Source organism: Pezoporus wallicus, unplaced genomic scaffold (genome assembly GCF_028554395.1).
Source record: "Pezoporus wallicus isolate ANWC-B61680 ecotype Strahan unplaced genomic scaffold, APGP_CSIRO_Pwel_v1 contig_10225, whole genome shotgun sequence".
Lineage (NCBI taxonomy): Eukaryota > Metazoa > Chordata > Aves > Psittaciformes > Psittacidae > Pezoporus > Pezoporus wallicus.
Genome location: NW_026642753.1, coordinates 1 through 12,695, shown reverse-complemented (window position 1 = coordinate 12,695; position 12,695 = coordinate 1). Strand labels below are relative to the sequence as shown.

At 66.4% G+C, this 12,695-nt stretch overlaps 3 protein-coding genes across 3 annotated transcripts; 1 reads left to right on the top strand and 2 right to left on the bottom strand.

Moving 5' to 3' along the window:
* Window positions 1-3: 3 nt before the first annotated feature.
* Window positions 4-2,105, bottom strand: CLP1 (cleavage factor polyribonucleotide kinase subunit 1; the record flags this gene model as incomplete). The annotated part of the gene is made up of 3 exons (XM_057432203.1): window positions 1,993-2,105; window positions 1,230-1,851; window positions 4-261 (listed from the first exon to the last, which is right to left on the bottom strand). Coding segments are annotated over exons 1-3 (978 nt in total), but the record flags the coding sequence as incomplete, so codon positions are not given.
* Window positions 2,106-2,320: 215 nt separating this feature from the next.
* LOC130611455 (protein yippee-like 4) lies at window positions 2,321-4,639 on the top strand. The gene is made up of 5 exons (XM_057432205.1): window positions 2,321-2,473; window positions 2,869-3,125; window positions 3,439-3,482; window positions 3,620-3,728; window positions 4,494-4,639. The coding sequence occupies exons 1-5, from the start codon at window positions 2,371-2,373 to the stop codon at window positions 4,581-4,583; spliced, it is 603 nt and encodes a 200-aa protein (XP_057288188.1). The 5' UTR covers window positions 2,321-2,370; the 3' UTR covers window positions 4,584-4,639.
* Window positions 4,640-4,933: 294 nt separating this feature from the next.
* On the bottom strand, window positions 4,934-11,486 carry SERPING1 (serpin family G member 1). The gene is made up of 8 exons (XM_057432204.1): window positions 11,365-11,486; window positions 11,102-11,171; window positions 10,530-11,016; window positions 10,316-10,453; window positions 10,037-10,240; window positions 9,270-9,412; window positions 6,194-6,413; window positions 4,934-5,535 (listed from the first exon to the last, which is right to left on the bottom strand). Exons 2-8 carry the CDS (start codon window positions 11,168-11,170, stop codon window positions 5,285-5,287), a joined length of 1,512 nt encoding a protein of 503 aa, XP_057288187.1. The 5' UTR covers window position 11,171; window positions 11,365-11,486; the 3' UTR covers window positions 4,934-5,284.
* Between the last annotated feature and the right edge of the window lie 1,209 nt (window positions 11,487-12,695).

The window sequence follows — 12,695 nt, the reverse complement described above, 5'->3', positions numbered from 1 at the left end:
GGAGCGCTCCACCACGCCACCAGACTTGGGCAGCAGCACCGTGCGCACGAAGTGGGGCAGGTCCCTCTTGAGCTCGTTGTAGAGCCGCTCCTGGTCCAGCACCACCACCACATCCACCTCGAAGGCGGAGGCGGCGTGCACCAGCGCCTGGTAACCAGAGCCCTTCACCCAGCCGCAGGTGTTGATGACGCAGCCACTGACCGAGGCGCGGCGGTTCACCTCACAGCGCTGGTTGAACACGTCGGCCAGGCGGGACGTGATCTGCAGGGGGACACAGGCGGAGGGGTCAGGACACAGGCACCCACTGGGGGCACCCATGTCCTGGGTCACTTCATCACCACCCCCACCACCTTCAACACCCCAAAATCTCAATCCCTGCAGCAGCACCACACAGCGAGAACTCCATGGAGCAGTCCTGCAGGGATGGCAGGAGGCCAGAGGCTGGGCCTGTCCCACTGCTCAGGGACACTGTGACACTCCACTTTCCCCAGGACCCTTGGTCATGTGCTGCTGGGCCACCAGAGCCATGTCGAGCTCCTGAGCAGGCCCCTGGAATAAAATCCTTCACTCCCCACTCAGCTGACAGCCCAAGGGCCAGTTTCCCTTGAGGGCAGCAGAAACCATTCCTAAATTGTTCTACAAGCACTTAAAGGACAGAGAGCTGCTTTTCTGTTCCAAGGACAAGGGCAGCACATGGCTATGGTGGCCTTCAGCCAAGCAAGGCCTCTCTCACCAAACAGCAGCAGCAGGAAGATCCAGGGGGGACCCTACGGGGTAGGATGCTGCATGGTGACAGCCACCACGCTCAGGCTCACTCCAGCTCCACACCAGAGCAATCAGACCATGGCCGCACCCACACTTGGTGCCCTCTCACTCAACAATCCCATGGGCCAAGCTCGCTCAATGCAACCTACAGCTTTGGCTTCACTCTCCACAGTAGCCTGTGAGGGGCCTGGCCGGGGGCAAGAAGCTCAGTCATAGGCCCTCAGCCCTCCCGCTCCAGGCTCCTCAAGGGGCTTCTCCAGACCCTCCATCATTGCTGTTACACACCTCTGCTCTCCACCTTGGCATCCCCTACACCTCTGTGGAGCTGTGGCGCACACAAGTGGGCGCAGTGCTCAGGCAGGGACATGCCGCTATCCTGTGCGGAGTCAAAAGCAATGGGACAGACGTGCTCTGAACTGCGCCAGTTCCCAGGCTCAAACCCCCATGGGCGCTCCTGCTCTCACCTTGTTGTACAGCTTGATGTTGGTGCCAGGCGTGGTGGAGCCGAAGTGGTACACGAGCGGGGCCTGGAGGGAGAAGCCCTCCTCCACGTCGGCCGGCCGCTCGATGTACAGCGCGCCCATGGTGCCAGGGATGGAGACAGAGCCCTGCCCCACGTCCAGCTCCACAAAGGTGGGCCGGCGGCCCAGGCGCACGGCATAGTTGAGCAGCAGGCGGCACACGGTGGACTTGCCCACGTCGGTGGGTCCCACCACCATGACGCGGGGCCCACGCTCATCCTCGCGCTCTGCCTGGCGCCGCATCTGCTCCAGCGCTGTGTGCGTGTTGAGGTACAGCAGCATCGGCGTGTCCTTGGACACGTAGGCCACCTCGGTGCGGCCGCTGAGCTGCACGGTGCAGCCGTGCCACGTGAACACGGCCACCTTGGCGCCGGCGTCGAACGTGAACTTCTTGTTGCGGGTGAGCTCGGTGCCGAACACCTCAGCCATGCCGCTGAGCAGCTCCATCTGCACCGTCTGCGACGCCTCCACCTCGAACCGCAGCTCCGTCTCCCGCTCCAGCTCGAACTTGGCCACTTGCTTCTTCTCCTCGCCGCCGTCGTCCGCCATGGCGCGACCCTCAGCGCTGCGGGAGGGCGCCGGCTCGGGGTGAGCGGGGCCGGGCCGGGCCTGCCCCGAGCCCCTCCCGCCCCTTGCGGGCCTCCCCCGGGCTCACCCCGTTGCCATGGCACCGCCGCTGCCCCCGCCCGCCCCCGAGCCCTCTTACCGGAGCCGCCGCGCTTCCGGGGCAGAAAGCTGCGCCGGAAGTGATGTCAGAACTGCGCGCCCGGGGGGGGCGGGGTCAGCAGCGGCGCGGGTTGCCATGGCAGCGGCGCGGGGTGATGTGTAACGCACGTCTTTTGCATCTCATTTGCATACGGGCCTCGAGCACCCCCCTCTGCCTCCGTTACGTGTCGTTAGGCTGGGTTTCCATTTGTTGGCGCGGGCCCGACTCATTTGCATCTCATCTGCATGTCATTGGCTCACAGCGCCCCCCTCCGCCTGACTGCTGTGACCCCGCTGAGGGGGGGGGGGGTCCGAGGGGCCCTGGGCACCGGCGGCGGCGCTGACGTCGCAGGTGCGGGCGGTGACGTCACGGCGCGGGATGAGTCACGGTGCCGTGATGCGGTTCCCGGGCACGCAGCACCCCCCCCCCCCGCCCGGTGCCCGCCCCGGGGACAGCGGCAACGGCGGCAGCGGGGACAGCGGTGAGCGGCTCCCGCCCCCCCACACCCCCCTCGAGCCCCCACCCCATCATCCCCCCACAGGCACCCCCCCGTACCCCAGTTGTCCCCCCTGGGACCCCCATTACCCCCCCTTGGGGTGCCCAGTGTCCCCTCTCGGCACGCTGTCCCTTCCCCGGGACCCCCACCACACCCCTCTCAGGACCCCCAGTGTCCTCTCTCCGGACACCCACTGTCCCCCTGGGACACCCCCCGGCTCTCCAGACCCTCTCAGGAGGAGCCCCCGATCCTCTCACCTGCCCCTCACTCCCCCGTTTCTGTGACACTCCCCAGTGCTGTGAGGATCTGCCGGGTCTCAGCTGCCGGGGGGGCTATGGGGGGGGGGCCCCCCCTCACCGCCCGCCGTTATCTTCTCGCAGGCCGCCGCCCCCTCTCCGCCCTCGTGCTCCGCGGAAGGACGGCCCTGGGCGCTCTGCTGCGCTGCTTCCCCTGCGAGCGGCTCTGCGGGGGAGCCGCGGTGCCCCCCGGGGCGCTGCCGCCCGCCACGGGCCCCCCGCCCCCCCGCCGCCGTCGGCCCCCCCGCACGTTCCGCAGCTACCTGCCCCGCTCGCACCGCACCTACAGCTGCGTGCACTGCCGCGCTCACCTCGCCCGCCACGAGGAGCTCATCTCCAAGGTGCTGCTGGGGCTCTGAGCATCCCCCCGGGGTGGTCCAGGGGCTCTGAGCTTCAACCCGTGGTGTCCCCGCTGCAGTCGGGGTCCCCCCCCGGGACCGCTCTATAGCACACGTCCCCCGCGGGGTCCGCAGGGTTCTGAGCGTTGCCCCAGTGTCCCCAGGGCAGTCGGTGTCCCCCCCGGGCTGCAGGGTGCCCCCGTGGTGCTCACATCGAGGTGTCCCCTGTGCTGTCTCGTACGGTGATGCAGCGGGGGGGACACGGGGTGTCGGGGTCTGCGGGGCACAGCCAGTGACTCCCGCCGTGTCCCCACAGTCGTTCCAGGGCAGCCACGGCCGTGCCTACCTGTTCAACTCGGTGTGAGTACCGCGCACCGGGACGGCGGCTGGGGTGGGGGGGGGAAGTGGAACCAGGCAATGACCCGGGATGCGGTGCTGGCGGTGCCAGGCTGTGCTGTGCCGGGCTGTGCCGGTGGCACACGGCTCTCTCGGTGCAGGGTGAACGTGGGCTGTGGCCCTGCGGAGCAGCGGCTGCTGCTGACGGGGCTGCACTCGGTGGCGGATATCTTCTGCCAGAGCTGCAAAACCACCCTGGGCTGGAAATACGTGAGTGACCCGTGAATGGGTATCCAGAGCACCCCAAACCTGCCCCTGAACCCCAGCTCTGCCCCTGCACCCCAACCCTGGCCATGCACCCCAACCCTGCCCCTGAACCCCAGCTCTGCCCCTGCACCCCAACCCTGGCCCTGCACCCCAACCCTGCCCCTGCACCCCAACCCTGGCCCTGCACCCCATCTCTGCCCCTGCACCCCAACCCTGGCCCTGCACCCCAACACTGCCCCTGAACCCCAGCTCTGCCCCTGCACCCCAACCCTGGCCCTGCACCCCAACCCTGGCCCTGCAACCCAACCCTGCCCCTGAACCCCAGCTCTGCCCCTGCACCCCAACCCTGCCCCTGCACCCCAACCCTGGCCCTGCACCCCAACCCTGGCCCTGAACCCCAGCTCTGCCCCTGCACCCCAACCCTGGCCCTGCACCCCAACCCTGCCCCTGAACCCCAGCTCTGCCTCTGCAGCCCAACCCTGGCCCTGCAGCCCAACCCTGCCCCTGCACCCCAACCCTGCCCCTGAACCCCAGCTCTGCCCCTGCACCCCAACCCTGCCCCTGAACCCCAACCCCTGCCCCATGCCTCAGCCCCACCCGGGTACCCCAACCCCTTCTCTGCATCCCAACCCCCGGCTGTGGCTCCCCCTGGGCATCCTGCAGCCAAGGTGAGGGCAGCCCCTGGGCACCCCCCACCGTGGCCTAGGGTCCCCCTCAGGCACGGGGGTCTCATGCACCGCCCCCCCCCCCCCCCCCCCCCCCCCCCAGGAACAGGCCTTCGAGAGCAGCCAGAAGTACAAGGAGGGGAAGTTCATCATCGAGATGTCCCACATGGTGAAGGAGAACGGCTGGGACTGAGTGCGGGGGGGAGCACCCCCAGCACCACCCATGGTGGGTGCTGGCAGCAGGTGCCCATCGCCCCCACCCACCCACCCGGTGCAGCCGCTGCCTCGGGGCTTTTCTAGGGCAATAAAAGCTTTTTTTGTAGGAGGGTGGGAGGTGTCAGCACCCCCCGCTCTGCCTGGGGGGGGGGAACCCCATAGCCCCCAAAGTGCCCCGCCGCCCCGGGCTGCCCCTATCCCCTCCCCATGCAGGCACCGTGCAGAGCTCAGGGCGTTTATTGGGGGCCAGAGCTGGTGGGGAAACAGAGGCACGGGGACACACACAGCCCACAGTGCTCTGTCGGGCTGGGAGTCAAGAGTGGGGAGATGGGGAGGGAGAGAAGGGAGGATGGGGGTAAAGAGGAATAGAGGGAGAAAAGGAACCGGGGAGAAGGATGGATGGAGGGAAGGAGGTAGCGAGGGAAAAGAGGGAAGGATGGGGATGGAGAGTGCTTGGAAGGAAAGAGGGACGGGGAAAAGAAAGAGAGGAGAGATGGAGGGACTGGGAATGGAGGGAGGGAAAAGAAACAAAGAGGAAGGGAGAGACGGAGGCATGGGAGGAAGGAAAACAGGGACAATGGGGAGATGGAAGAGGGGCTGGAGGGAAGGAGGCAGAGAGGGACCGAGGGAAGGATGGAAGAGAGGAGGAAGCAGGGAGGGATGGATGGAGGGAGGGAGTCAAGGCGGGGGATCGCTGAGGCGGCCCATGAAGACGGGGACGTCGGCGCTGTCGTGCCACAGGACGAAGAGGAAGGGGCGCAGCGCCTCCAGCAGCGGAGCCGAGCGCGCCACCGACACGGCCATGGCCCCCGCCGCCTCCACGCCCGCCTCGTCCAGCGCCAGCACCGCGCGGTGCCGCGCAGCGTCCACGGCCACCGCTGCGCCCCGCGCCAGTCCGCACAGCTCCGCGTCCAGGAACAGCCCGAAGTCTGCGGGGAAGGGCGGCGTGGAGGCACCACGGGGGGAGCCGGGGGCGTCAGGGATGAGGAGGCCCAAGGGGACGTGGGGGACACCAGAGACAGCGAGGCGATGTGGGGACGAGGGGGACATGAAGGGCACTGGGAGCCATGGGGCGCATTAGGGGTGGTGGGGACATGAGGGAGAGCAGGGATAGTGGGGGACACCAAAGGTACGGGGTCCCTGGGTTGCTGGGTAGCACTGGGGATGCTGGGGTCCCTGGGATGTTGGGGAGCACTGAGAATGCTGGGGTCCCTGGGATGTTGGGGAGCACTGAGGATGCTGGGGTCCCTGGGATGCTGGGGAGCACTGGGGATGCTGGGGAGCACTGGGGATGTTGGGGTCCCTGGGATGCTGGGGAGCACTGGGGATGTTGAGGAGCACTGGGGATGTTGGGGTCCCTGGGATGCTGGGGAGCACTGGGGATGTTGAGGAGCACTGGGGATGTTGAGGAGCACTGGGGATGTTGGGGTCTCTGGGATGCTGGGGAGCACTGGGGATGCTGGGGTCCCTGGGGATGTTGGGCAACACGGAGGACACTGAAGACCACCGGGGACACGGGAAGCACTGGGGGCGCCGGGGAGGGGACCCGGGGCTGGTGACGTCACCGGACGACGTCAGCGCGCTCACCCATGTCGTGCACCAGCGGCACCACGTCCAGGGGCACGTCGAGGCGCACGCGCGGCAGCGCGAGGGCGGTGGCGCGGGGTGGGGCGCGGGCCGCGCGCCGGAGCAGGCGCAGCAGCGCGGGGGGGTCCAGCGCGCGCTCCAGCGCCCCCAGCGCCCCCGGCGGCCCCAGCGGCAGCAGCAGAACCAGGCTCAGATCCCCCCGCAGCGCCAAGCGCCCAACCTGAGGGCAGCACCGGTGACACCGGCACCGAGACGGACAGCACCGGTGAGACAGCACCGGTGAGACAGAGACAGCACCGGTGAGACAGAGACAGAGTGAGACAGCACCGGTGAGACAGAGACAGCACCGGTGAGACAGAGACAGAGTGAGACAGTACCGGTGAGACAGAGACAGCACCGGTGAGACAGAGTGAGACAGCACCGGTGAGACAGAGACAGCACCGGTGAGACAGAGACAGAGTGAGACAGCACCGGTGAGACAGAGACAGAGTGAGACAGTACCGGTGAGACAGAGACAGCACCGGTGAGACAGAGTGAGACAGCACCGGTGAGACAGAGACAGCACCGGTGAGACAGAGACAGAGGGAGACAGCACCGGTGAGACAGAGACAGCACCGGTGAGACAGAGACAGAGGGAGACAGCACCGGTGAGACAGAGACAGCACCGGTGAGACAGAGACAGAGTGAGACAGCACCGGTGAGACAGAGACAGCACCGGTGAGACAGAGTGAGACAGCACCGGTGAGACAGAGACAGAGTGAGACAGCACCGGTGAGACAGAGACAGAGTGAGACAGCACCGGTGAGACAGAGACAGAGTGAGACAGTACCGGTGAGACAGAGACAGCACCGGTGAGACAGAGACAGAGTGAGACAGCACCGGTGAGACAGAGACAGCACCGGTGAGACAGAGACAAAGTGAGACAGCACCGGTGAGACAGAGACAGAGTGAGACAGCACCGGTGAGACAGAGACAGCACCGGTGAGACAGAGACAGCACCGGTGAGACAGAGACAGCACCGGTGAGACAGCGACAGAGACAGAGTGAGACAGCACCGGTGAGACAGAGACAGCACCGGTGAGACAGAGACAGAGTGAGACAGCACCGGTGAGACAGAGACAGAGTGAGACAGCACCGGTGAGACAGAGACAGAGTGACAGAGAGACAGCAAGAGGGACAGCACCGAGAGAGACAGAGAGACAGACACCGAGTGAGACAGCACCGGTGAGACAGAGACAGCACCGGTGAGACAGAGACAGAGTGAGACAGCACCGGTGAGACAGAGACAGCACCGGTGAGACAGAGACAGAGGGAGACAGCACCGGTGAGACAGAGTGAGACAGCACCGGTGAGACAGAGACAGCACCGGTGAGACAGAGACAGAGTGAGACAGCACCGGTGAGACAGAGTGAGACAGCACCGGTGAGACAGAGTGAGACAGCACCGGTGAGACAGAGACAGAGTGAGACAGCACCGGTGAGACAGAGACAGAGTGAGACAGCACCGGTGAGACAGAGACAGAGTGAGACAGCACCGGTGAGACAGAGACAGCACCGGTGAGACAGAGACAGAGTGAGACAGCACCGGTGAGACAGAGACAGCACCGGTGAGACAGAGACAGAGGGAGACAGCACCGGTGAGACAGAGACAGCACCGGTGAGACAGAGACAGAGTGAGACAGCACCGGTGAGACAGAGTGAGACAGCACCGGTGAGACAGAGACAGCACCGGTGAGACAGAGACAGAGTGAGACAGCACCGGTGAGACAGAGACAGAGTGAGACAGTACCGGTGAGACAGAGACAGCACCGGTGAGACAGAGTGAGACAGCACCGGTGAGACAGAGACAGCACCGGTGAGACAGAGACAGAGTGAGACAGCACCGGTGAGACAGAGACAGAGTGAGACAGTACCGGTGAGACAGAGACAGCACCGGTGAGACAGAGTGAGACAGCACCGGTGAGACAGAGACAGAGTGAGACAGCACCGGTGAGACAGAGACAGAGTGAGACAGCACCGGTGAGACAGAGACAGAGTGACAGAGAGACAGCAAGAGGGACAGCACCGAGAGAGACAGAGAGACAGACACCGAGTGAGACAGCACCGGTGAGACAGAGAGACAGAGTGAGACAGCACCACAGTGAGAGACAGCACCGAGACAGCCAGCACCGGTGAGACAGGACCGGTGAGACAGACAGAGACCGAGTGAGATAGACACCAAGTGAGACAGACACCGTGAGAGACAGACAGACACCGAGTGACAGACACCGAGTGAGACAGCACCACAGTGAGAGACAGACACCAAGTGAGACAGGCACCGAGTGACAGACACCAAGTGAGACAGAAACCGTGTGAGACAGAGACACCGTGTGAGACAGCCCCACAGTGACACCCCCACAGTGACACAGCCCCGAGTGAGACAGCCCCGTGACACAGCCCCCAGTGACACCCCCACAGTGAGACAGCACCCAGTGACACCCCCACAGTGAGACACCCCAGTGTGAGACAGCCCCTTGTGAGACAGCCCCCAGTGACATCCCCACATTGAGACACCCCAGTGTGAGACAGCCCCTTGTGAGACAGCCCCCAGTGACATCCCCACATTAACACCCCCCAGTGAGACAGCCCCCCGTAATACTCCCACAGTGACACCCCCCCAGTAACCCCCGTGTGAGACCCCGAGTGACATCCCCCAGTGAGACAGCCCCCAGTGACATCCCTGCAGTGAGACAGCCCCCAGTGAGACAGCCCCAAATGACACCCCCGAGTAAGACAACCCCTCAGTAACACCCCCCACAGTGAGTACACACCCCCCGGGATACACCCCCCTCCAGTGACACCCCCCCCAGTGACTCCCTCTGTGATACACCCCATAATACCCCCAGTGACACCCCAGGACATCCCCCGGGAGACCCCTGCACCCCAAAACATGGAGACCTCCAGTGACACCCGTGGGACCTCGAAACATAGAAAGCCCCTGGTGACACCACAGTGGCATCACAGCTCAGCACCCCTCCAGTGCCACAGCAGCGATGTCACAGCCCGCACCCCAGCTCTCTCCCAGCCGTTGGGGGTACCTGGACTTGCAGGTGGGGGTCAATGAAAGAGGCCACCGGGTACTTCTTGCTGGTCATGGTGGGCACCAGGCGCGGGGGGCGCCCGGGGCGCAGGAAGGGCAGTGGCACCGTCTGCTTCACATCCAGCGGCGTGAGCCAGGCAGCTGCAGGGGCACGGCACCGGGAATGGGCTCAGTGGGTTGCAGGGGTGACCACGGGAATAGCCCCTCACCGGATCCCAGGCACAGACACAGAGCCATAGAATGGTTTGGGCTGGAAGGGACCTTAAAGCTCCTCTAGTTCCAACCCTCTGCCATGGGCAGGGACCCTTTCCACTGGAGCAGCTTGCTCCAAGCCCCTGTGTCCAACCTGCCCTTGAACACTGCCAGGGATGGGGCAGCCACAGCTGCTCTGGGCACCCTGTGCCAGCGCCTCAGCACCCTCACAGGGAAGAGCTTCTGCCTAAGAGCTCATCTCAGATCTCCCCTCGGGCAGGTTCAAGCCATTCCCCTTGGGCTGTCCCTACATCCCTTGTCCAAAGCCCCTCTCCAGGTTTCCTTTAGGCACTGGAGCTGCTCTCAGGTCTCCCCTTCAGGAGCCTTCTCCAGGCTGCCCCAGCCCAGCTCTCTCAGCCTGGCTCCAGAGCAGAGCTGCTCCAGCCCTCGCAGCAGCTCCATGCCCTCCCCTGGACGCGCTCCAGCAGCTCCACATCTCCTTGTGCGCTGCCCCGGCACAAGATGGACGTGGACGTGCTCGATCCCGGCGCCAATCCCATCCTGGAGCCGTACCCTGCAGGCGCACCGCGCTGAGCAGCACCAGCTGGGGCTCGGGAGGCAGCGTGGACAGGAGCTCCGGCAGCAGCCCCCGGCTGGCCTCGCGCACCCAGGCGTTGATGCGCTGCAGGTCCAGGCTCTCGTTGCCGCTCAGTGCCCACGGGCGGGTGTTGTAGAAGCGCCAGGACTCATTGAGGAAGCGGGTCCGGAGGTGCAGGTCTGGCCGGCGGCACGGCTGGTGTCAGCCTGAGCCCGCACCCCCGGTACCCCCGGCACCTCCCGGCACCCCGTCACCTGGGTGGTGGAAGATCTGGGTGGCAGAGAAGAGCCCGGGCGCGGTGCTGAGGAGCCGCAGGGCGCTGTGCACGCAGCCCAGGCCAGGGGGGTACGCCAAAACGGCGGCCAGGCGCTCTCGGGTCTCACCACGGGCGCCTGCAGGCACGGGGCAGGCTCAGCACCGCACCCATGGGGCACCCGGGCTGGCACGGCCGTGGTGCCGGCGCCTCACCCAGCAGAAGGTGCGAGAGCCCCATGGCCACGGTGATGGGGGAGAAGAGCAGGTTAGCCTCGGGCCGCTCAGCCTCCGCCATGCGCTGGTAGAACCGGAGGGCGAAGGTGGCCACTGCCTCGGACACGGCCGCACGCTGCTCCTCCGTGGGCTTCCCGCAGTCCTCGGCCGGCTCCTCGTCCCCGGGGCACGGGGGGGCACTGGGGCCGGGGCTGCCGCTGGTGCTGCCGGGTGCTGGAGCTGAGGTGCTCCCGCTGGCCGTGGTGCCCGGCTCCATGTGTGCCCCCTCGGGCGCTGCGGGGCTGGGGGGGTCTGTGGTCTCGTGGGGAGCAGCCGCGGCAGGCAGCAGCTCGGGGTGCACTCGGGGGGGCAGGACGGGGGCCCCCGCGTCCCCCCATGGTGCGGGGGCAGGACGGGGCGGTACCGGTGGCAGCGGGGACTCTCTGAGCAGCTTCGGTGCGCTGGGAGAGGTCTCTGGCTTGGGCACCTGTGCACGGGGACCTGGGTGAGGTGGGCAGGGGGACACCCGGGGGCTCAGGTAAGGGGAGCTCGTGTCCCAAGGCCAGACTTACCAGCGTGACAGTGGCCGTGGCTGTGGCCAGCAGCCACACGAGGGGCAGCCAGAGCATCCTGGTGGGCATCCTGGTGGGCAGGTACTGGTCAAGGGCACCCAGCACCCCCAGCTCCGCGCCCAGCCCTGGCACCCGACACCCTCCCACCCCTCCGCACCCTGCACCCCCGTTCCCTGCACCCTCCTTCCCTCACCCCACCCCGGGGTATCCCGGTCTGAGCCGCAGGGTTTGGGGGACAGGAAGGGGCAGTTCCCTGGGCCCACCTGGGTGCCGGCGGGTCGGGGCCCGGCGGGTCCGGTCGGCTCCGGGAGATGTGCCCGGGTCCGGCCTGGCCTGGTTAAAGATTAAGGAGCTGCTGGCACTTCCCGTAAATCAGCCCGGGGGGAGGGGGGGGGGGGGTGTCAGGCGCAGGCGCCCGGGGCAGGATGCGGCCCCCCCCCCTTCCAGTCTCACGCTGCTGCAGTGCTGGAGGACCAGCCCCTGGGGCAGGCTCCCTTCGGGAGGTGGGGTGCTCTGGAGACCCAGCTACCCCCTGTATAACCCCTGTGGTGGTGAGGGGCAGTGTATCCACCCAACTGTCCCCTACCTATGATCCCTGCGGTGACAAGGGCCAGTCTAGCCATCCAATTGCCCCAGCTCTATGACTCATGTGGTGTCTCACCGTTCAAGCTCCAGCTCAAGCTCCCCAACCTTGTCTCTATGATCGGGGGGATGCAGTCCCCAAGGAGCCTTCCCACCCCAGAACTAGAAGACACAACCTCCTGCCCCTCGGCAGTCAGCTGTGGGGCAGGCTGCCCTCGCCACCCCTCCCAGCAAGCGCTGGGGCACGGACACCTCTGGGTGCCGCCCTGCCAGCGCGGCCATGCCCACGGCCATGTGGGGCAGGTCTGTCCCCTCACTACCGGCTCCGGTGGTCCCGGCTGCCCAAGGCTTGTCTGGCCCCTCATCACCCCGTCTCTATTGCCCCGGGGTGCCCAAGGCCCCGCCCTCAACCTCCGTGACGCGGGGCGTGTCCCGGTGAAGCCCCGCCCACCGGCATTGGCCATCGCTGACCATGGCTGCGAGGATCGCCTCGGTGCGGGTGACACCGGGGTCACCGGGGGCTGGACGGGGCTGGGGGCGGAGGCGGGACCGCAGTGGGGGTCTTGGTGTCAGCACCGAGCGGTGCCAGCACCGGGGGAAGGGGTGGCGGAGGGATGAGGGGTTCCGGTACCGGGGTGCAGGGATGCAGTGGATTTCGGGGTGCCGGTACAGAGAGGCGGGGGGCGGCAGTACCGGGCAAAGGGTCTCCAGTTCAGGGGGTACCGGTGCAGGGGGTACAGGGGATGCCGGTGCAGGGGTGTCAGGGGATGTCAATGCAGGGGGTACAGGGAATGCCGGTGCAGGAGGTGTCAGGGGATGTCGCAGGGGTGTCAGGGGATGTCGGTGCAGGGGTGTCAGGGGTGCCGGTGCAGGGGATACAGGGGATGCCGGTGCAGGGGTGTCAGGGGTGCCGGTGCAGGGGGTACAGGGGATGCCGGTGCAGGGGTGTCAGGGGATGTCAATGCAGGGGGTACAGGGAATGCCGGTGCAGGAGGTGTCAGGGGATGTCGCA

Bases quoted from the DNA above. Each gene is read 5' to 3' on its own strand.
- SERPING1 (XM_057432204.1), bottom strand. From the start codon at position 11,170: ATGCCCACCAGGATGCTCTGGCTGCCCCTCGTGTGGCTGCTGGCCACA. The intron at 11,017-11,101 runs GTAAGTCTGGCC...CCCCGTGCACAG, and splicing joins CCACGGCCACTGTCACGCTG to GTGCCCAAGCCAGAGACCTC. The intron at 10,241-10,315 runs GTGACGGGGTGC...GCCGCCGGCCAG, and splicing joins CCAGATCTTCCACCACCCAG to ACCTGCACCTCCGGACCCGC.
- LOC130611455 (XM_057432205.1), top strand. From the start codon at position 2,371: ATGAGTCACGGTGCCGTGATGCGGTTCCCGGGCACGCAGCACCCCCCC. The intron at 2,474-2,868 runs GTGAGCGGCTCC...ATCTTCTCGCAG, and splicing joins CGGCGGCAGCGGGGACAGCG to GCCGCCGCCCCCTCTCCGCC. The intron at 3,483-3,619 runs GTGAGTACCGCG...CTCTCGGTGCAG, and splicing joins GCCTACCTGTTCAACTCGGT to GGTGAACGTGGGCTGTGGCC.